This window comes from Martes martes (assembly GCF_963455335.1).
Source record: "Martes martes genome assembly, chromosome: 10".
NCBI lineage: Eukaryota > Metazoa > Chordata > Mammalia > Carnivora > Mustelidae > Martes > Martes martes.
The window spans coordinates 53,282,471-53,304,806 of NC_137898.1; the positions used below are offsets into that span (position 1 = coordinate 53,282,471).

The following is a 22,336-nucleotide window of genomic DNA, read 5'->3' on the forward strand; positions in this document are numbered from 1 at the left end:
AGACTGAAAAAAGAACTGTCTTTACCGCCCCCCTCTTACACATTTTCATTTAGAAGTCAAACCCACTGAGATGCTACCATTTTGCCTCAATGAAGATGTAAAGGAAAATTCTGTAACTAATATGATTTTCCTCACTTGCTGGACTGGTGCATAGTTTAATGTCTATGACAACTGGATCTTTAAAAAAAAATAACATTTCAGCCATTACAAAATCAAAATGAAGTAACGGGGGCAAGAATAAACAACTTGGATATCAAGGAGTACTTGGAGAAATTTGATAGAGTGGAACTGGTATTGGTAAATTTCTAAATTCCAAGCTCAACATCCACGAAGATGATAGCAAAACAGAGCCCAGTCAGGGCCATTAATCATAATTCAATCCTAATTCAGTGTGAACAACATATTTTATTCAAAGGAATACACAAATTTGAAAAAAGGTATTAATGTTATAGTAGTGGGATCATCAGTATTCATTTAAAAATGTCTTTGGAGAGGGGCACCTGGGTGGCTCAGTCTGTTAAGCATGAGATTCTTGATTTTGGCTCAGGTCATGATCTCAGGGTTGTGAGATCAAGTCCCTCCTAGGTCTCCACGCTCTGTGCAATAGGCTTGGGATTCTCTCTCCCTCTGCGCCTCACCCTTGCTCATGCACACTCTCTCAAAATATATATTTAAAATATGTCTTTGGTTACATTGTTTTACAATGAGGTGTAAAAAATAAGTGGTCAGGTCTATTTCCTACTCACATTCAATACCATTTGTTGCCAGCCAGTATGCTGGCAACAAAAGTATCCTTTTTACAGACTACTTGTCCCCCCAAGCCATACTAAGTAGTTAGGGGATATATGGTACAGTAAATAATTGTAATAGAATTCCTGTAAGTGTTGTAAACGTCTAAGTATGTGGAATTTAGTACATAGATTTTCTCAGTCTTGTCAGAGGTGGCTTTCTAGAGAAAGAAATCTTTCTAGTTGAACTTGAAGGAGTGAAAATTGGCTAGATGAAGAGAAAGAGGTCTCCATGAAGAGGAAATATCATATGGAAAACCCTAGAGCTAAGCACATGTGGTAGATGGGAAGCTGGAAGCTGCTGCATGGCTGACACATGGAATACAAAGGGTGCAGTGCGAGAGAACATTAGAGCTTTCATGCAAGACAAGCCGTTTCAGAGTTTAGATTTCACCTAAAAGTTCATGGGGAGTCTTTAAAAGTTTAAAGCATTTGTGTGCAATAATCAAAATTTGTATTTCAAAAAGATCCTCTGTTGGCATTTCACAGAATTTCAAGGCAGAGAGACTAGGTGAAGTAATGTAAGAGAGAGGATAGTAACCAGAAATATAAATATAGTACCAGTAGGGATATATGCAGATAGATACAAGGAAGAGTCTGAAAGATTTGGTGAGCATTTTAACTAAGGTACAGGGCAGCCTGTGGTACTAAAGAAACAAAACAACAAAACCAGGAGCTTTTACATGATTGAAGTTTATTTCTAACTGTCTGGAGGTAGATGGGTGGCCCAGGATTCCATTCCTAATACTGAATTCCACTTGTAGTCCACTGCCGTCATGACAGTTTTCACGGTTCTCCAACCAGCAGAGAGAGGAAAACCTGTCAGGAGAATAGAATGATGCCTAGCTGCTTGACAGGCAACACTTGGAAGTGACAAACATCATTTCTGTTCACATCCCATTGACGAGTACTTATTAAGAGAAATTTAAAGTTGGGTGGCTATGTGTCCAGCTAAACTTCTATAACAATGAGAATGAATAAATATAATGGATAACAACTAGCAGGATGCCTTAGTAAGTCACAGGATATGGCATATGGGCACAGAGAGAGGGGGCAGGTTTTTGAGATTCCCTGCACTGAGGCTGAATGGCAAAGATCTTCCCATTTATTTGTGTGTTCCTCAATTTCTTTCATCAATGTCTGATAGTTTTCAATGTACAGAGCTTTCATCTCCTTGGTTAAATTTATCCATAGATATTTTATTCTTTTCATGCAGTTGTTAATGGGATCCCATTTACAACTGCATGAAAAGAATAAAATATCTATGGGTAAATTTGAGAAGGCACAAATAAATGGGAAGATCTTCCATGCTCATGGCTTAGAAGAATTAATACTGTTAAAATGTCCATATCACCCAAAGAATATACAGATTCAATGCAACCAACCCCTTTCAAAATCCCAATGGCATTTTTCACAGAAACAGAAAAAAAATCCTAAAATTTGTATGGAACCACAAAAGACTCTGAACAGTAAAAGTAATCTTGAGAAAGAAGAACAAAGCTGGAGGTAATACCTTTCCTGACTTCAAGCTATATTACAAAGCTATAGTAACCAAAACAGTATGCTACTAGCATAAGCACAGACATAAATATCAATGGAAGAGAATGAGTGCCCAGAAATAAGCCCTCATATATATGTGGTCAGTTAATTTGCTACAAAGGAGCCAAGAATATACAATGGCGAAAGGATAGTCTCTTCAATCAACAGTGCTAGGAAAACTGGACAGTCATATGGAAAAAAGGATGAAAATGGACCATCCTTATACCATACACAAAAGTTAAATCAAAAATGGATTAAAGACTGGAAACCATAGAACAAATGAACAGAGAATAATTTTGCACATTAACTCATCATTAAGTGTTCACTTTCCAGTATACCTTTTCTATTTTTGAATAAGATATGAGTTTTACAAAATGCTACCATTATCACTCATTGGGAATCTCTCTAATATGAATATTTTAGGGCATATTAATAATACGTTTCTTGGCTCAAGATCCTAAAGGTAACTTACAGAAATAACTTACAGCAGCAGAACAAGGAAACTAGTGAACAGAGTACTAAGACACTTTATTGACCTCTTAATATTTGGAATAAATGACAGACCCAAGACTATGGATGTCCCTCCAGCCTACATTCCATCTTCACTTTTAAAAATGAAGATGTGACAACCATATACAGAATCTACTTCCCACTGCAGTTGATAATCCTCCTCCAATTCTAGTCCCCGCTCAGCATCAAGAGAGCCAAGATATTATCATGGAGTAATTTGTCATTCCTATGGTCTCTGCCATTAATTCAGAGAGTTCAGTCTTTAGAAGTATTCCTATATTCCCGTGAGCTCCTGGTTTCTCATGACCTTCTCGTAAGGACTAAAGGTTTGAGTTTTATTAAATATCAATTCCAAGGGTATTGATTGCTTGGCTCCTCCCTAGTATCTACTTCAATAAATCATGTGAATATAGGGGCACCTGGGCGGCTCAGTGGGTTAAGCTTCTGCCTTCAGCTCAGGCCATTATCTCAGGGTCCTGGGATCGAGCACCGCATCAGGCTTTCTGCTCAGCAGGGAGCCTGCTTCCTCCTCTCTCTCTCTCTCTCTCTCTGCCTGCCTCTCTGCCTACTTGTGATCTGTCAAATAAATAAATAAGAATTTAAAAAAAATCATGTGAATATAAGGATGCCACAGGTTCCATTTATGAACTAGGAATGACAAATGGCAAATGGATTATCAGAATAATGACAGGCAAAGACTTGTATGTACATTTTACTCTAAACCCTTGTGGCTTCATTTGGGAATAGATTCTGACACAATAACAGATTTCTCTCCAATATTAATTCTGTCATATGAATTAGAGAAGAATCCCTGACAAATGTTTTCTTGCATTTACTCTATTCACAGGATTCCCTTTAGTATAAATTCATTGATGTTAAATTCACTGATGTCTGTGTTTCTTCCTTTTACAGGACTTCTCTTGAGTATGAAGTTTTTGGTGTTTTTTAAGGTTTGAACTCCTGTTGAAGGTTTTCTCACATTCCTTACATTTGAATGGTTTCTCTCCTGTATGAATCATTTGATGTCGAATAAGGGAGGAGCTCCGACTGAAGGATTTTCCACAGTTAACACATTCGTAGGGATTATCTCCAGAATGAAGTCTTGAATTTTTATTACTGTCTTCACTCTCACTGAAAGCTCTTCTACATTTACTGCCTTCACAGACCTTTGCATCAGTATGAATTTTTTGATGCTTAGTAAGGTTTGTACGTCTGTTGAAGAATCTCCCACATTCACTGCATTTATAGGGTTTCTCTCCTGTGTGAATGATCTGATGTCGAATGAGGGATGAACTCCGGCTGAAGGCTCTCCCACATAGATAGCATTCATAGGAATTCACTGAGGTATGACTTTCTGGGTGTTGAATATCTATACTCAGGCTCAAGGCATTCTCACATTCATTATAATCTGAATATTGCTTACCTGAGTCTAAGTTAAATTTGAAGTTAGTTTTAAACTTACCACATTCTGAGGACTCCTTTCTCATAGGAATTCCTTGTTGTATACCCAAAATTGAATTAACTGACTTAACATCTAAGCTTTTCTTAATCTCACTAACTTCAAAGTTTCCCACCTCAGTGTAGACTGTCTTATGAACAAAAGCTTCTTCTGGCAAATTTATGTCCCAGTGTTCCTGCTTCCTATATAACCAATCATCACTCATCCAAGCATCTAAAGAAGGGGATCTACTTTTGGTCAGTCTTGTCATAATCACTCCAGGAGAGGATTTTTTTCCATTAATTCTCTGCTTTGGAATTGAATCTTGGTTTTCTGAAATTATCTCTGTGTCTAAAAAGAAATAAAAAATTCCATGAATTAGAAGAAGGGAAATTGTTTAATTAGGAAAGGGATGCTAAAACACATAAGGGATATGCATATTTTATAGGCCTTAAATACACAGTGGAAATGTAAGGTGAGATTAGAAAAAGAAGAACTATATAAGAAATAAAAGGGATAAAAGTATTAAAAGGGAGGTTATGAGATCATAAAATATGAGGAGAGCTATTCAGTAATATTACAGAGAATACACAGGGCTTGGGAAAATATCAAGCATATGAACTGGGATAATGTGGCACATCATAGTTCAAATTATTACTGGTTCATAACTAGTCTGTGTGGGTTATACCTAGCCTTCCTTTCTCTAGCATCTTGTTTTTGTCTCTCTTAACCTACACTGTTCATCAATAATAGATACACCCTTCTAAAATAGAAATTTAATCATATCTTTAAAAACATGTCTACATTTATAGGCACCACATCTTAACCAGCTACAATAAACTTGTAATCAGTGCTTCTATTTTCCATACAAGCTGCAATTATCCCCATATTTAACAAAGGCAGGGGAAAAAAAAAAAACTATAATCAAAAGTAGCAGAGAAACACCCTTTTTCTTGGGCCAAACCAATCTTGAAAAAGAAGAACAAAACTGGTGGTATCAAGACATACTATGCAAAGCTATAGTAATCAAAACAGAATGGTAATCAATGGAACAAAATAGAGAGCCAGAAATAAACCCACACCTTTATGATCAATTGATCTATGATAAAGTTAGTAAGAATATAAAATGGGAAAAAGACAGTCTCTTCAACAAATGGTGTTGGGAAAACTAAACAGCTACATGCAAAAGAATGACACCGGACCCTTTTCTTACACTATATACAAAAATAAACTCAAAATGGATTAAAGATCTAAATGTGAGACCTGAAACCATAAAATTCCTAACAGAAAACATATGCAGTAATTTCTCTGACATCAGCCATAACAATATTTTTCTCGATATGTTTCCTTTGGCAAGGAAAATAAAAGCAAAAATAAACAATTGAGACTACAGCAAGGTAAAAATCTTTTGCACAGTGAAGGAAGCCATCAACAAAATTAAGAGCAACCTACTGAATGGGAAAGATATTTTCAAATGACATATTCAATAAAGGGTTAGAATCCAAAATATATAAGAACTTATACAACTCAACATGACAAAAACTAACAATCCAATTAATAATTGCACAGAGGACCTGAATAGACATTTTTCCAGAAAAGACATTAGATGGCCAACAGACACATGGAAGATGTTCAGCATCACTCATGATCAGAGAAATGGAAATCAAAACCACAATGAGATATCACCTCACCCTGGTCAAAATGGTTAATCAGAAACACAAAAAATAACAGTGCTGGCAAAAATGTAGAGAAAAAGGAACTCTTGTGCATTGCTGGGGGAATGCCAGCTGGTATAGCCACTATAGAAAATGGTATGGAGGTTCCTCAAAAACCTAAAAATAGAAATCCTACATGATCTAGTAATTCCACTAGTGGGTATTTAGCCAAAGAAAATGAAAACACTAATTCAAAAAGATATATGCAGAATTATTATGTTTACTGCACAATTATTTGCAAAAGCCAACATAACAGAGGCAACCAAAATATCCATTCAAAGAGAAATGGATAAAGAAGATATATATAGGGGTGTGTGTGTGTGTGTGTGTGTGTGTGTGTGTATATACAAAAAACACGAGTCTTAAACATAATGAACAAACCGGTGCTTGCCGAAGGGGAGGTAAGTGGGGGGAATGGGTGAGGATAGGAAAAGAGGATTAAGAGTACACTTGTCATGATGAGTACTGAGTAATATGCAGAATTGCTGAATCATTATATTGTACAGCTGAAAATATAACACCATGTATTAATTATGCTTAAGTAGTAAGAAATACATGCACATTCTTTGACACCCTCCCACAGAGAAGTGGAGTTTATTTTTCTTCCCCTTGAGAATGGACTACTCCTATGACTGCTTAGCCAACAGAATACGGTAGAAGTGATACCATGCCACTTCTGGGCTTGGCCTTTAGGGAGATTGACAATTTCCAGTTCCTCTCAGGAAATACCAAGAACCCGGCTGGCATGCTATGAGAAACCCATGCCTCAAGGAGAGGCCACATGGAGGTGCTCTGGTCCACAGGGCTGAAGTTCCCAGTGACAGCCAGCATCAACTTCCAGCCATGTGATGAGCCATCTTGACCATTCCATCCCAGCACAACACTGTATCCTCAGCCAACATCATGTGGATCCTGAGAACTCCTAAGTCAACTCACAAAACTGTGAGACTTAATAAAATGATTGCTATTTCAAGTCAGTAAATTTGGGGGCGATTTGTTAGAAAAAACAGGTAACTGAAACAATCTATTCTGGCAGTATTTACTGAATGGCAAAATTCCTAAATATATTTCTCCAAGCAAATCTCTGATGTTCTCATATTTCTATAGCTCATTTTTCATATCACTTCATTACTCCTATTTTAAAAATCACTTTCATATATTTTTTTATTTTCAAATCACTTAGTTCTAACATATAAGAAAGCTACCAGTATTTTTATTTTATATCTGGCCACCTTACAAAACTCTTAACAGATGTAATAGTTTTCACAATGAGTTTCTTGGATTTTCTAAGTAGAAAGTTACCGTTTATAAATAATAGCCTTTTTTCCTCTTTTCTACTAATTAAATTTATCATTTTTTTAATTCATTAGTTATGTCTTTCAGGTCAACATAAAATAATTATAGCAACACCCTCATCTATTGATTTTAGTGGAAACACTACTGTTTATCTTTACACCCATGATTTGTTCGCCTTTTGTGCTTAATAGATTTTGAGTAAATGTCTTATTCCTATTAATCCCAAACTCACAAACTGTGCTTTACCTATAAGACTTTGTTCTTGTCTCTAATCTGAAACAAAAATGAACACTTTAAACCTAGCCTATCATCCCAATCCTGGGTATCTGGAGACCAGCCCATGCCAAACCACCTCTTCCTTTCTTTGGCCTATCTCAGCGTTTCCCCCAACTTCTCAAATCATTCCAATGACTTATATGTGTTTACAGATTAAAATCCACAGGATTCTTTTTTCAAGGTTCTGACTACTTAATTAAGCTGTCCAAAATTTGTTTTTATATTCTCTATCCAAATTTACCTTAAACTGTTTATAATAAACTTGGATCATTAGCACTTAAATCTAGATGTGCCTCTGATCATCTGATGAGCCTTTAAGTGTGTGTGCATGTATGTACATTCCACGTGGCTATGCTGGGCTTCTCATAAACAGCAATGTCAAGCTAGCTGAAGTAGTGTAGTGGGTGCTAACTTCCAAGAGAAAGAAGTGGCAGTTGCAAATCCTATTACAGGCTAGACCTGGAACCAGCAGTGTCCCCTCTGCTGCATTGTATTGATTCAACAGTCCAGTGCTAGCTGAGATTCAAAGGGTGGGGAAACAAAATTGTATCCTTATTTTTTTTCCCTCTAACTGAAGTATAGTTGACACACAATATGACATTAGTTTCAGGCATACAAAGGTTGCATCTTGATGGAAAGAGTGACAAAGATTCTGGAACCACCTTTAATCTACTGTAGTCCATTAACTGTTTTGGAAAATAAACTACATTTACCGAGGTAAATTCCAGATTGATTGAAGTATTATATTTAAAGGATGAAATAAATGAAATCAGAATAAAATCAGGAAATATATTTCTAATTTGGGGATGGAAAAATTCTTATGCCTAAAAATAAGAGATATAAAGCACTGGGGGGGGGAATATATGTGATAACATAAATTTAAAAATATGTATGGCAGACACCATAAAAAAATAATAAAAAACCTCAGCGATATTTCATTTGCCATAACTGTGATCAGTGGGAATTTCCATGAGATCTTACTTAAAAACCTCCAAAGTCTTAATAGATAGAGGACATAAAGCCATTCACTGAATCACAAATGACCAAAACAAATAAACTAATTTTTACCCTTCTCATGATTCAATATTTACCTATCCAGTTTTTCCCTTTAGTTCCTACATATATGCAAAACTTGAGATATAAAGGTAGGGCAAAAAGAGACACGGTCTCGGGCGCCTGGGTGGCTCAGTTGGTTGAGTGACTGCCTTTGGCTCAGGTCATGATCCCGGACTTCCAGGATGGAGTCCTGCATCGGGCTCCCAGCTCCTTGGGAAGTCTGTTTCTCCCTCTGACCTCCTTCTCTCTCATGCTCTCTCTCTCTCATTCTCTCTCAAATAAATAAATAAAATCTTAAAAAAAAAGAAAAAAAGAGACACAGTCTCTACCCTCAAGGAACATAAAGCCTAATGTGGGAGACAAAGACCTATACAGATAAAAGTAAAATATAATTGTGATAAATGCTAAAAAGAGATGATTACGGTCCTATGGGAGTATATAACAGAAAAAAACGAGTCAAGACAGGCTTCCCTGAGGAAATGTGTATCTGAGATCTGAAGGAAGACAAGGAGTCAACTAGGCAAAGAACAAGAGAATGAGCATGAACAGGAAACCGCATGAACAGAGGCCCTGAGATGGAGGGCAAGCCCCACTTGAGGGACATCTGGAATGTATGCCCTGTGGAATTCTTTTCTCTGCAGTCCTCCAACACCTCTCAGAGTGCTGAGGACACAGGAGATGCTAATACATATTTGATGCTGACTGAAAGCAGAGCAGTATGGTCTGGCTGCAAAGAGTGAGGGGAGGATGCAGGGTGAGGTGTGGCTGGAGAAACAGGTGGGAACTACTGTGTTCTGAAGCAGGCAAAACTGCAGTCAGCACAGTGATTTAAGCAAGCATATGACAGAACCTGATCTCTCTGTCTGCAATGTGGCTCAAACACTGGAGTTGGGGAAAAAGAACAAAGAGGCATGGCAAGATCTTCCCGTATGATGAATTGAGAGACTGCAAGGATAGTTGAGATGAGAGATGGTGATGGTACATGGACTAGGGTTGTGGCACTACAGATGAAGAGAAGTGGAGACATTCAAGGGATATTTAGAGAGATAAAACCAAGTATTAGAGAGGTGAAGGAGATGAAGTTATGTCAAGGATAATCACTATACTTGTGTAACTGGATGGATGGCAGTGCCATTTGCTCAAGGAACAATGGAAGAATACTGGAAAAGGAAAAGTTATGACTTTGGTTTTATAGAACTGGAGTCATCTTTAAGATATCCAAGAGAGGGCACCTGGGTGGCTCAGTGGGTTAAGCCTCTGCCTTCAGCTCAGGTCATGATCTCAGGGTCCTGGGATCAAGCCCCGCATCGGGCTCTCTGCTCAGTGGGGAGCCTGCTTCCTCCTCTCTCTCTCTCTCTGTCAAATAAATAAATAAAATCTTAAAAAAAAAGATATCCAAGGGAAATGTCATGTGTCTGCAGATTTTTCAATTCAGAAAGGAAGCCTGGGCTGGGGACACAAATTTATAAGTCACCTCCATGTGTGTGGTAAGTGAAGCTGCAGTTGTGAATGTGATAACCTAGAGAAGAAAACACAGACTAAGAAAAGATGACAAAATGAGACCACATGTCGAGAAACTCTGAAATTAGAGTTAGAGAAAGAGAAGTCTCCACCAGACAGAGAAAAAAAGGCCAGAAAGAGAAGAGGAAAATCAGAAGCATTGTAAGAACATACGAGTGTTTTTAAGAGTGAGGAGCAGGTAATGTAAGATAAGGAATGAAAAAATATCACTGGAGTTAGCTACAAGAAAGTCTTCTATGACCTTTAGAAAGGACTGTTTCAGATGGAGATGTAGATTAAGAGCTAAACTGGAATGGGGTGAGGAACAGAGGGTGAGGAAATGAGAAAAGTACAAAATATTTTGAGAAGACTGGCTATAAAGAGGTGAGAAATAGAGTAACAGGTTGAGAGAAAAAATTTTCAAATCAGTAATGATCTAAAAATGTTGAAAAGCTAATGTGAGGATGAAGCAGAAATGGTAAAAATGTAAGTGAAAGAAGGCAGCGAGAAATGGGGTCCAAAAGAAAAGGGGGGGGGCAGGGAAATTTACCTTAGAAAGGAAGAAACTGAATAATTTGCCTTTCAGATCAATAAAGATTTTAGGTAAATAAGAGGGTGCTAGGGTGATAATAATAAATAGATAATACATTATTAGTGACAGTACGGATTGGTCTAAACTTTCTATAGACAATACAGCACAATGTAACAGGACTTAAATAAATTCACGCCCCTTGATGCTGGAGTTTCTCTTCTAATAAGTATATCCTAAGAGACTTATCAGATGTGCCTGAAAACTTGGCAACAATCTGAATGTCCAACAGCTGGGGGGGGAATGGTTAAATATATTATAATACATGTATATGATGGAACATTACATGTGAATTAGAAACCATGCTTTCACAGACTATTTAGTGACACAGGTAATTGCCCATGGTATCATATTAGAAGAGCAGAGTATAAGAGAAGAGCAGAATATAAAGTCACATATCCCTGATGATCCCAATTTTGGAAAAAAACAAATCTTCATAAGCCACAGAGACACATCATCACAAAGAAAAAAGTCTAAGAAAATAAATCAAAATGTTAATACTGCACAGCTCTGGGGAGTGAGGTAATGGGGTGAGCTCTATTCCTCTTTAAACTTTTCTACATGTACTAAAATTTACATTAAGCATACAATAATTGACAATCTCCCACAAACAAAATGTTAGTAAGAATTAAGAGATTACATGAAGGTAGAAAGTTAGGGCATAAGAAGTTCTATAGTAAACGAAGGAAAAATGGAAGATTACTAAAGTCACTCTAGTATAAAGCAGAACATTCTGTTTTCTTTAAAAGAAAGAATATGATTTCCTGTTGGGTTAGTAATGTTTGTTTACATAGCACTTACCACGTGCTAGGCACTGTTCTAATTGTGCTACCCATATGACTCACTTAAGCCTCACAGGAACGTGGAGGTAAGTACTGTAATTAACTCCATGTTACAGATGAAGAGACTGGCAGGTAGGTTGCTCCGGACCACACAGCTTTAAAGGCGTCTGTGTTCCTCACCTGCAACATTCTTTTGCCTATCCACCAAAGGAAAAGAATCTGTGAACAAAAGGCAATGGTGACTTTTTCCCTTCAAAGCCTGGGCAGTTTTGTCGTCACCTCCCTGACTCTCACTCTAAGGCTGTTAAGAGTACGCTGCATATTTGACAAACAGAAGCTTCTTACAGCTGCCTTGTATCTGCCTGGTTCTTACCCAAAACAGATGTGCTTGGGATTTTGTGCTCCACTGTCCATCTTCTTTCCTTACTCTCCAACTTGGAGATCTCAACTGGCTTGGAAAATAGATGTTCTGTTCATGGGGAAAATGAAAAAAACAACAAAACAGACACCTCAGCCATTTTTAAAGGGAAGAGATTCCATTCCTCTGTAGTCTAAGAGCCTCTGAAAGGCAAGCAGTCACCACGGATCTGTGAATGTCTAGCTTTCCATTAGGAAGGACTTCCACTCAGATACACAGCAGGAAATTGTGTTATTATGCCCAAAGGATATTAGGAAACCTGAACCCAAACCCAAGTACCCTTAACCACTGCAGTCGTCCTCTGGTTTTTAGCAGCAGATGAAGAGACTACTGACAGGCAGAGGAGGTAAATACACAGAAACCACCTTGATACAACGAATTCAGGTTCCTATAGTTCTCCAGCATCACATCCCTGTGCAGGGTCCTTATAGCAGGGTCCAGTTGTCCCCACTCTTCCTCGGTGAATTCCACAATCACATCTTTGAATGTTACTGGTTCCTAAAACATTAAATTCCTTTGTAACCAAAGGTCACTCCCAAAAATATTACCAGAGGAGAAATGAATTAGGAAAGAATAGGGTAGATCATCAGAATATGTAAGAAACTGACAAATGTTTGGGGTTCTAAGTGATGAAAATCAAGTTATACTAGAGGCCTATCAACTTGGTATTCTGTGAGGGCTACAAAAGGAAATCAAGTGCAGTCCTAACCCTCAATTAACTTTTATTTTGAGAAAAAAAAAAGTTGGAATAATTGTGGAACAAAAGATTACTATAGAGTGAAAATACCTGCCATAGAAGGAGTTCAGAACAAAAAGAGTTTCGGGTAGATGTGAGGGGAATTTGTAATGAAGATGGAGACTCTGCTAGCAGAAGAGGTAGGGCATTTTCTCTAACTGAGAAAGGCAGCCTGCTAACTCCTTCCCAGGCCGGTCAGCCAGTCCTTTCCTGACTACCCAAGATGAAGTAGCCACCCTCCTCATCAGTCTCTACTGCACTGTTTCTTTTCTTTGTAATAATTATTACTATCTGCAATTATCTTACTTCCCTGTGTGTGCCTGTCTGCCTCGACTGTCATTTCCACAAAGGATTTCCTTTCATTTACCATCATATTCCCTGCCCTTAGCAGTGGTATATCAGACCCTGCGTAGGTATTTCTCATGAGGGCCTTCACACCATCACCTGTTGCACTTCCCTCTCTAGCATTCCCGACCTTGTCATAATGGGCATCTTCAGTCACAGTGAAATACACAAATCTCTTCCCTCCCTGTGCCTCAGAGCCAGATGACTCCATGACATCAGATGACGTGAGAAAATCATCTACATTAGTTTGCCCACTTCCTCACCTTCTTCCCTCAACCCTCTGCAACCTGACTTCTATTCCCACACATAGTAGTATCTTCATGATAGTAAGGGAATAAGCACCATTCAGGCTGGATTTTCCTGAATTTTTTAAAGGATTTATCCTTGCAAAATTCTCCTCCTTGGCTTTCAGTGACATTGTATCTTCCTGGTTTTCCTCTACAACTTTGATGCTTTTATTTCAGTATCCTTTGGGGTTCTCCTGCTCCTGCCTATTCAATGACATTACTCAGGACTCTGCCCTTGGCTCCCCTCACATTTAATTCTAAACATTCTCTGGTGGGCTCTATTTCTATGGCTTTGATTATTGTCTATTAAACCAGAGGGAAGAGATGCACAGAAAAATACAAGGATTAAATATTTTCCAGAGTGTATCATTAACTAAAATAAAACAGATCCAATGTCCTATGGGAGAAATAACAGTCTTACATCCTTAGATGGACTATATTTAGCAAAAGCTCAAAAGCCAAAAAAGAAAAAGCAGATCATTTCAGTAAAGAGTAGGATCCGAATTCACCTGGGAATCGCCAGTTAGTAAGTCAGATTCCATTTTCTCTTTGATGCTCCCCTTCTGGAGGACAGAATCCTTGCAGGGTAGCTCTGAGAAAGATGAAAGAAAACATTAGGGAGACAAGATTTGTCCTGGAGAAACATTTAATGATTATAGTAGTAGTTCTAACATGCTATTCATAGGAATCATCTTCAGAGCTTTGGAAAAATAACGATGTCAGGCCCTACCAGCAATCAGAATCTCCAACGGTGGGGCTCAGATATTATAGTTTTTAAAAACTCTAAAAATGATTCTGATACTCTACCAGAGGTTGAGAAATATTGGATCAGGGCAAAGAAGGCCAAACTAGTATTTTGAGGCTTCATCTGTGGTTGTAGCAGATTCCAAAAAATAACTTGAATTCTGCCCTAACTAAAGCCTACAGCTTTGCAGTAAGTTTTGACATTGAAAGTATGCATCCTTAACTTTTGTTCTTTGTCAATGCTGTTGTGAGTATTTGGAGTCCTTTGTATATGAACTTTGTATATGAACTTTAGGACCAGCTTGTCCATTTCTGCAAAAAAAGGTAACTAGAGTTTTGCTATGAATTGCATTCGAACCTGCAGAGTGCTTTATGGAGTATTATCACCTTAACAACATTAAGTCACCCAATACATGAATACAGGCTGCCTTTTTAAAATTATTATTTTTAAATTATTTTTTAATGAAAAAAAAAAAAAAAAAAAAGATAGGTAACCCAGTTCCAGGGATTCCAAGGGCTGCTGATGGGCTCTGCAGGCCTCTCTGGGTACTCAAAGGGCAGTAGGTGTGAACTCTGAACCAGTCGTCTTCCATTTGACCTGTGGATACTGGGATAGGCAGTTATAAATAAATGCCTTATGGCTTTTGCTATGAAATCTTAAAAAAAAAAAATCACATAAAAGTGACCTATGCATTTTAAACCCATGTTGTTTAAGGATAAACTGCCTAAGAATAGATCACATGACAGTAAAGATAGCTTTACTTCTTCCTTTCCAATTAGGATATTTTTTAGTTGTACTAGCTAGTACCTCCAGTATAATGTTGAACAGAAGTGGCCAGAGTGGGCATCCTTGTCTTGCTCCTTATTCTAAGGGCAAAGCTTTCAGTCTTTAACCATTAGGTAAGCTGCTTCCTGTAGGTTTTTCATAGATGCCCTTTATCAGGTAAAAGAAATTCCCTTCTAATCCTAGTACGTGAGTGCTTTTATCATGAAAGGGCACTGGATTCTGTCAAATGCTTTTTATGTATCAAGAGGACCTTGTGGGCACCTGGGTGACTCAGTCTGTTAAGTGTCTACCTTCAGCTCAGGTCATGATCTCGGGGTCCTGGGACTGAGTCCCACAACAGGCTCCTTGCGTAGCGGGGAGTCTGCTTCTCCCTCAGCCTCTCCCTCTGCCCCTTTCCCCAACTTGGGCACACATGCACTCTCTCTAATAAATAAAATCTTATTTAAAAAAAAAAAAAAGAGGACCTTGTGATTTTCCCCGATTAGAATGGTGTATAATATTTATTTTCATATGTTGAACCATCCTGTATTCCTGGGAAAAATCCCATTTGGTCATGGTGTATTATCCTCTTAATATGCTGCTGGATGTGGCTTGCTGGTTTTCGTTTCTTGTGAGGTCTTTGCCTGGCTTTGGCATCAGGTTAAAACTCATCATCAATAAGTTAGGAAGTCTTCTTTTTTTCTTGGTCGGTGTAGTTAAGTCTTTGTCAATTTTATTTTTTCAAATGACCCACTTTGTTTCATTGATCCTGTTGTTTTTCTATCCTCTATTTCATTTATCTCTGCCTAATCTTTTTAAAATTTCTACATATTTATGAATTTTCCAGATTTCCTTCTTTTTTTAAAAAAATATTTTATTTATTTGACAGAGAGAGAGTGCAAGAGAACACAAGCAGGGGGAGCAGCAGAAGGAGAGGGAGAAGCAGGCTCCCCACTGAACAGGGAGCCCAATGTGAAGTTCCATTCTAGGACCCTGGGATCATGACCTGAGCCAAAGGCAGACCCTTAACCAACTGAGCCACTCAGGCGTCCCTTTAGAGTTCCTTCTATTATTGATTTCTAATTTCATTCTCTTGTGGTCAAAAAAGATACTTCGAATGATTTAAATGTTTAAATTAATTGTGACTTGGGGCACCTGGGTGGCTCAGTCGTTGTTAAGTGTCTGCCTTCAGCTCAGGTCATGGTCCCAGGGTCCTGGGATCGGGCCCCACATCGGGCTCCCTGCTCAGCGGGAAGCCTGCTTCTCCCTCTCCCACTCCCCCTGCTTGTGTTCCGTCTCTCACTGTGTCTCTGTCAAATAAATAAATAAAATCTTTAAAAAAAAATTAATTGTGACTTGTTTTGGCCTAACATTTGGTCTAAAAAAAAATATTCCATGTGCATTTGAAAAGAATATACATTCTGCTGTTGTTGGGTAGAATGCTTATATATTTGTTAGGTCTAACTTGGTAGAGTAAAGTCTTCTATTTCCTTTTTTGTCTTTCTTCCTGTTGTTATATCCACTAATGAAAGTGGGGTGCTTAAGTCTCCAGCTATTATTCTTGATCAATTTCTCCCTCATTTTTGTGGACCTGACTGATTTAATTCTTGTTCATCACTGACTTACTTTTTTTAACTGATTTGTAACATCTATATTCTTTGTTGTGTGTACCCACTTAAGTCTGTTCCCGTAGTTTAGTGGTCAGCTAATGATTCCTAAGAGATTTCCTTAGCTACCTGGAATCAAAACAGAACAGAACAGAACAAAACAAAACAAAACAAGCACGAACAAAAGTCATTTCCTACTCTTTCCAGATGGGCTGCAGGTGTTAAGACTTGCCTTCAACACTTAGCCAGATAATTTTTCAACATTACCTTAGCCTTTAGTTTCTGGTTATGCAAAGCCTGAAGGTCAGGTCTTACCAGGTCTTTCTGAACATGTACCCAGCCTTCTAGATCTCTAGGAGTATGTAAGAACTTTTCAAAAACCTTATTCCCCAAAGCATCTCATACCCCTCAGCCTTTCCTCCCAATCTTTTTGTGTTCACTGTCTTAGGTGGGAGAGGCTAATACATTTCCCATTAAATGCTTTACAAATGCCGCCCAGGTGGCTACCTCTGTCCTGGAAGAGTTCTGACTCAGATAAAACAAGGGCAAGCCCTTTGGGTGGGTTCTTTAGAGAGCCAAGACAGGTTAAAACAAATTAAAAACCTTCCTCAGTCCTCTATTACCTGGCAACCTCTCCTTTCCTTCTCAACCAGACTTCAAGAATAGTCTATAATCATTATCACATTCACACCTTAGCCATCCATCTCTTTTTGGTAGTGGTGGTGGTGGGGAGTATGTATGTGATAGGGAGAATAATAGACCCTGGAGATACACACCCCTAATCCTTGGATACACTGGCAAAAGGGATTCAGCAGATATGACTAAAGTTAAGGACCTTGAGAGATGAGGAATCACCCTTTATTATTTGGGTGATCACAATCTAATCACATGAATCCTAAAAAACAGGTTTCCCAGCTGTGGTCAGGGTAAGTGAGAGAGGGAGAGAAAGCAACCATGCTCTACTGAGCAAGTGCATGTACTGTGACAACAGAATGGAGGGTAAGGGAAAGCAGTGTGGAAAGCACATGGCTCACCACTGCAAGCTTTGAAGATGGGTGAAAGGAATCATGAGGTCCAAACAGGAATGCAGTCCTATTGATGCCTTGATTTTTGTTCAGGGAGACCCATTTTGGACTACTGATCTACAGACCTGTAGAATAATACATTCACTAACTTTGTGGTCATTTGTTATGGCAGCAATAGAAAACGAATATAACTAACTACCAAGCACCACCTCAACTCCTTCTCTGAAACTATTCTAAAGCTTAACAATTACTTCATAATCAACAATTTCATTAAACTACTTTCAACACTCATCCTTTTTAAGCTTTTTTAAAAAAAGATTTTATTTATTTATTTGAGAGAGAAAGAGAGAGAGAGCATGAGAAGAGGGAGGGTCAGAGGGAGAAGCAGACTACCTGCCCAGCAGGGAGCCTGATGTGGGACTTGATACTGGGACTCCAGGATCATGAACTGAGCTGAAGGCAGTCACTTAACCAACTGAGCCACCCAGGCACCCTCAATACTCATCGTAATAGGAGAACCTTTTTGTCATACCAGTGTTGACACTCCCTTCTTGAATATTTCTCTTTTCTTAGCTCAAGATGCTAACATTTCCTGGTTCTCTGATGTCCCAGATTATGCTTTCTAGCCTGCTTACCTGGCTTTTCTTCTGTTTAATCTTTTATTTCTTTTTCAAATAAGGATTAAGTATAGCAATAATATCATCACTCTCCCCAGCCAATAATTCCTTGTCAAATATCCAATCAACTGCCTCATGACTTACAAGGTTCACATGCTCTCTTGATTTGTTATACATCTTCTACATTTAATTTCTAAATCCCTTGTCCGTATCACCACTTCTCCCATAAAATTATTTTGTTGTAGAGAGGTGCCTGGGTGGCTCAGCTGGTTAAACGTCCAACCTTTGATTTCGGCTCAGGTCATGACCCCAGGCTCATGAGATGGAGCCCCATGTTGGGCTCCTGCTCAGTATGGAGTCTGCTGGAGATTCTCTCTTCCTTTCTGCCTGCTTGCGCATGTGTGCTCTCTCTAAATAAGCAAAATCTTTTTTAAAAAAATAAAATTAGGGGTGCCTGGGTGGGTCAGTCATTTAACCATCTGCCTTCGGCTCAGGTCATGATCCCAGGGTCCTGGGATCAAGCCCCGCATCAGGCTCCCTGCTTGGAGGGAAGCCTGCTTCTCCCTCTTCCATGCCCCCTGCTTCTGTTCCCTCTCTCACTGTGTCTCTCTGTCAGATAAATAAATCTTTAAAAGATAAATCAAATCATTGTTTTAGAAACTAGATTGTCTTGTAGTTTCCCAGAGTTTAGATTTTACTAATGGCATTCCCATGATATGATTTAACATGTTTCTCTATCCTCTGTATTTCCTGTAATGGGCAGTTAAATCTATGACAGACCTTAAATACTGATGCTCCCTAATGATATGTATTTTTCCTACTTCTAGTCACACCTGTAAATTTCCAAACCTATAGAGATCTCAAATTCAACATGCCACATAACTACTGTATAAATCCCCTCCCATAACATCTGCTACTTGTGCCCTATTCATGTATGGCAGAACATGCACATTTACATCAAATCTTACCCCTACTCATATCTTACATACAGCCCATAATTCCTTCAGGTTCAAATTCCTGTTTTCCCAATACTCCCACATTCTTTAACACCTCATCTATCTTAACTCATTTTCCTGTTTTCAGAGTCATCAGGTCTATCCCTTAAACAAGACGCTGATAAACTTTTTCTGTGAAGATCCAGATAGCAACTATTCTGGGTTTTGCAGGCAATATAGTCTCTGCTATAGCCGATTAACTCTGCTCATAGCATGAAATCAACTGTAGACTAAAAGTAAATCAGTGGGCATGGCTGTGTTCCAAAAGCACTATCTCCAAAAACTTTTGGTTTGGGGGCCATAGTTTGCCAACCACCTACTCCATATTGGTATCAAAATGATATTTTAAAAGGCAAATCAAATCGTTTTACTCCCCTACCCATGCTGTGAGATCTCATTCTCTACTTTCATTTCCTACAAAATAAAACCTGCGCTTCCTGATATAGTAAAGTCCTTCATGATCTGGCTCTTGACATCCTCTAGCTTCAGAAAAAGATAATTTCTTTTCATATGGAAAGAGTCAGTTACTCTTTTTTTAAGGCTCTTTTTTTTCTTTTTAACTGATGTATAATTGACATATAACATCCTACAGTTGACCCTTGAACAACAAGAGTGGTCAGGGACACCAACATCCTGAGTAGTTGGAAATTGGCATATAACTTCTGACTCCCCCAAAACTTAACTACTAATAGCCTACCACTGACCAGAAGCCATACCAATAACATGAGCAGTCTAATGCATATTTTTTATATGTATTACATACAGTAAAGTGAGGCAGAGAAAATAAAATGTTAAGAAAATCATAAGAGAAAATACATTTACTGTACTGTGCTGTATTTATTGAAAAACACCCATGTATAATTGGACCCACACAGTTTAAAACCATGTTGTTCATGGGTCAACTCTATTAGCTTCAGGTGAACAACATAATGATTCAATATTTAATGTATATTACAAAATGATCACCAAAGTAAGTCTAGTTAACATCTGTCACACATATAGTTCCAAAAATTATTTTTTTGTAATGAGTGCTCTTAAGATCTAATGTCTTTTTTTTTTTTTTTTTAAAGATTTTGTTTATTTATTTGACAGACAGAGATCACAAGTAGGCAGAGAGGCTGGCAGGGAGAGAAGGAAGCAGGCTCCCCGCGGAGCAGAGAGCCTGATGTGGGGCTTGATCCCAGGACCCTGGGATCATGACCTGAGCTGAAGGCAGAGGCTTTAACCCACTGAGCCACCCAGGCGCCCCTTAAGATCTAATGTCTTAACAACTTTCAAGTATGCAATACAGTATTATCAACTATAGTCACTATCCTGTACATTACATCCCCATGACTTATTTATTTTATACCTGGAAGTTTCTACACTTGTGACCCTCCACCCATTTTGCCCATCCTTCACCTCCAGCAACCAATCTGTTCTCTGTATGTACGAGCTAATTTTTCCTTTTTTTTTTTTTTTTTTTTTGATTTCACGTAAGGGTCAATAATAATAATCCTACTGCCAATTTTCTACATTCTCACCTTCATCTTTAAGCATTTCAATCACATCCTCTATGAGAGACACCACTTCTTTGCTGTTCTTTGGATGCTGTAAATTCACCCAAGTCCTGATGTCTTCAGGGAGAATTGTCAGAAACTGTTCTAGCACCAACAGCTCTAGGATCTGCTGCTTTGTATGAACGTCTGGTCTCAGCCACTGAAGACAGAGCTCCCAGAGTTGACACAGGGCTTCATGAGGCCCAGACACTGCCAAATACTGGAAATGTCTGAACTTTTGACGAGAGGCCTCAGAGTCGTATATTTCCATGACTGGGATGGATTCCTGCTGCCAGGACACTTCTGCTCTCAGGGCTTCACTTTGTTCACGTCGAATCAGGTTTTGAGGTTTTGAGATAGCCATCAACTTGTTCAGAGGCTGCATCCTCCTAGACAGAACTCCCACTGTAGTTTGAATTTGTCTAACTGGAGGATTCTAGTAATTCTTGGGCTTGGGCTAAGCATTTGTGTACAATATATGTGCACTGTGATTTTAGCCAAGTTCTATCTCAATAAGAGAAAAATTCCAGGAGCTTCAGCCAACAATCAGGTACCTGAGAGAATGAAAAAAGACACCAATATGACCTATATTTAATGAACACATATTAGCATAGTGTTAAAAGATATTATAATACAAATAATATTCTTAAAAATTGTCTAATAAATAAGTTATCATTCCATTCTTGTTTCCCATCTTTTAAAAAGATTTTATTTATTTATTTGACAGAGAGAGAGAGACCACAAGTAGACAGAGAGGCAGGCAGAAGGGAAGGGGGAAGCAGGCTCCCTGCTGAGCAGAGAGCCCCATGTGGGCCCAATCCCAGGATCCTGAGATCACAACCGGAGCCAAAAGCAGAGGCTTAACCCACTGAGCCACACAGGTGCCTCTATTTCCCATTTTTATAACAAGAAAATATACTATCTCTTTCCCCTTATCACCCACCAAAAAGACAGAAAACACAGACATCACACAAAAAGTGATAAATGAAACAGTCCTTTTAAAACAAACTTCATAATTTAATTGCAATTAGGTTTTTCCTGCACCAGGTGACAACATATTTTTGCTTTATTTTTAAAAAATTTTTATTTGTTTATTTAATAGAGAGAAAGAGAGAGAACACAAGCAGAGGAAGCGGGAGGGAGAGGGAGAAGTAGACTCCCCGCTGAGCAGGGAGCCCAACATGGAGCTGGATCCCAGGACCCTGGGATCATGACCTGAGCCAAAGGCAGACACTTAACCAACTGAGCCACCTATGTGCTCCAACACATTTTTGCTTTAAAACTAAGCAAAACACAACTTCAGAAGGATATTCAAGTTATTAAGGCTTTACACTGGTGATGCCTAAAAAACAAATTCTCACTAAAATATCAATAAGATTATATAAAATGAGTAAAATTGGAATACCACTAGAAATTAAGTTAAGAAACAATTATTTTAAAAAATAAGAGAATAAATATGAGTCATTTCATTGCCAGAGAAAAATCTAAACGTACATTTCAATGACACAGAAATGGTTAGAGAGGGGCGCCTGGGTGGCTCAGTAGGTTAAAGCCTCTGCCTTCTGCTCAGGTCATGATCCCGGGGTCCTGAGATCGAGCCCCGCATTGGACTCTCTGCTCAGTGGGGAGCCTGCTTCCCTTCCTCTCTCTGCCTGCCTCTCTGCCTACTTGTGATTTCTGTCTGTCAAATAAATAAATAAATAATCTAAAAAAAAAAAAAAAAAAAGAAGAAATGGTTAGAGAGCCAGGAAAAAAAACCCATACCTATA

At 38.5% G+C, this 22,336-nt stretch overlaps 1 protein-coding gene across 1 annotated transcript; it reads right to left on the reverse strand.

Annotated features, from left to right (window-relative positions):
• Positions 1–3,718: 3,718 nt before the first annotated feature.
• On the reverse strand, positions 3,719–20,964 carry ZNF215 (zinc finger protein 215; the record flags this gene model as incomplete). The annotated part of the gene is made up of 5 exons (XM_080816301.1): positions 20,553–20,964; positions 13,785–13,867; positions 12,273–12,405; positions 11,863–11,958; positions 3,719–4,626 (listed from the first exon to the last, which is right to left on the reverse strand). The coding sequence occupies exons 1-5, from the start codon at positions 20,950–20,952 to the stop codon at positions 3,719–3,721; spliced, it is 1,620 nt and encodes a 539-aa protein (XP_080672427.1). The 5' UTR covers positions 20,953–20,964.
• Positions 20,965–22,336: the final 1,372 nt, after the last annotated feature.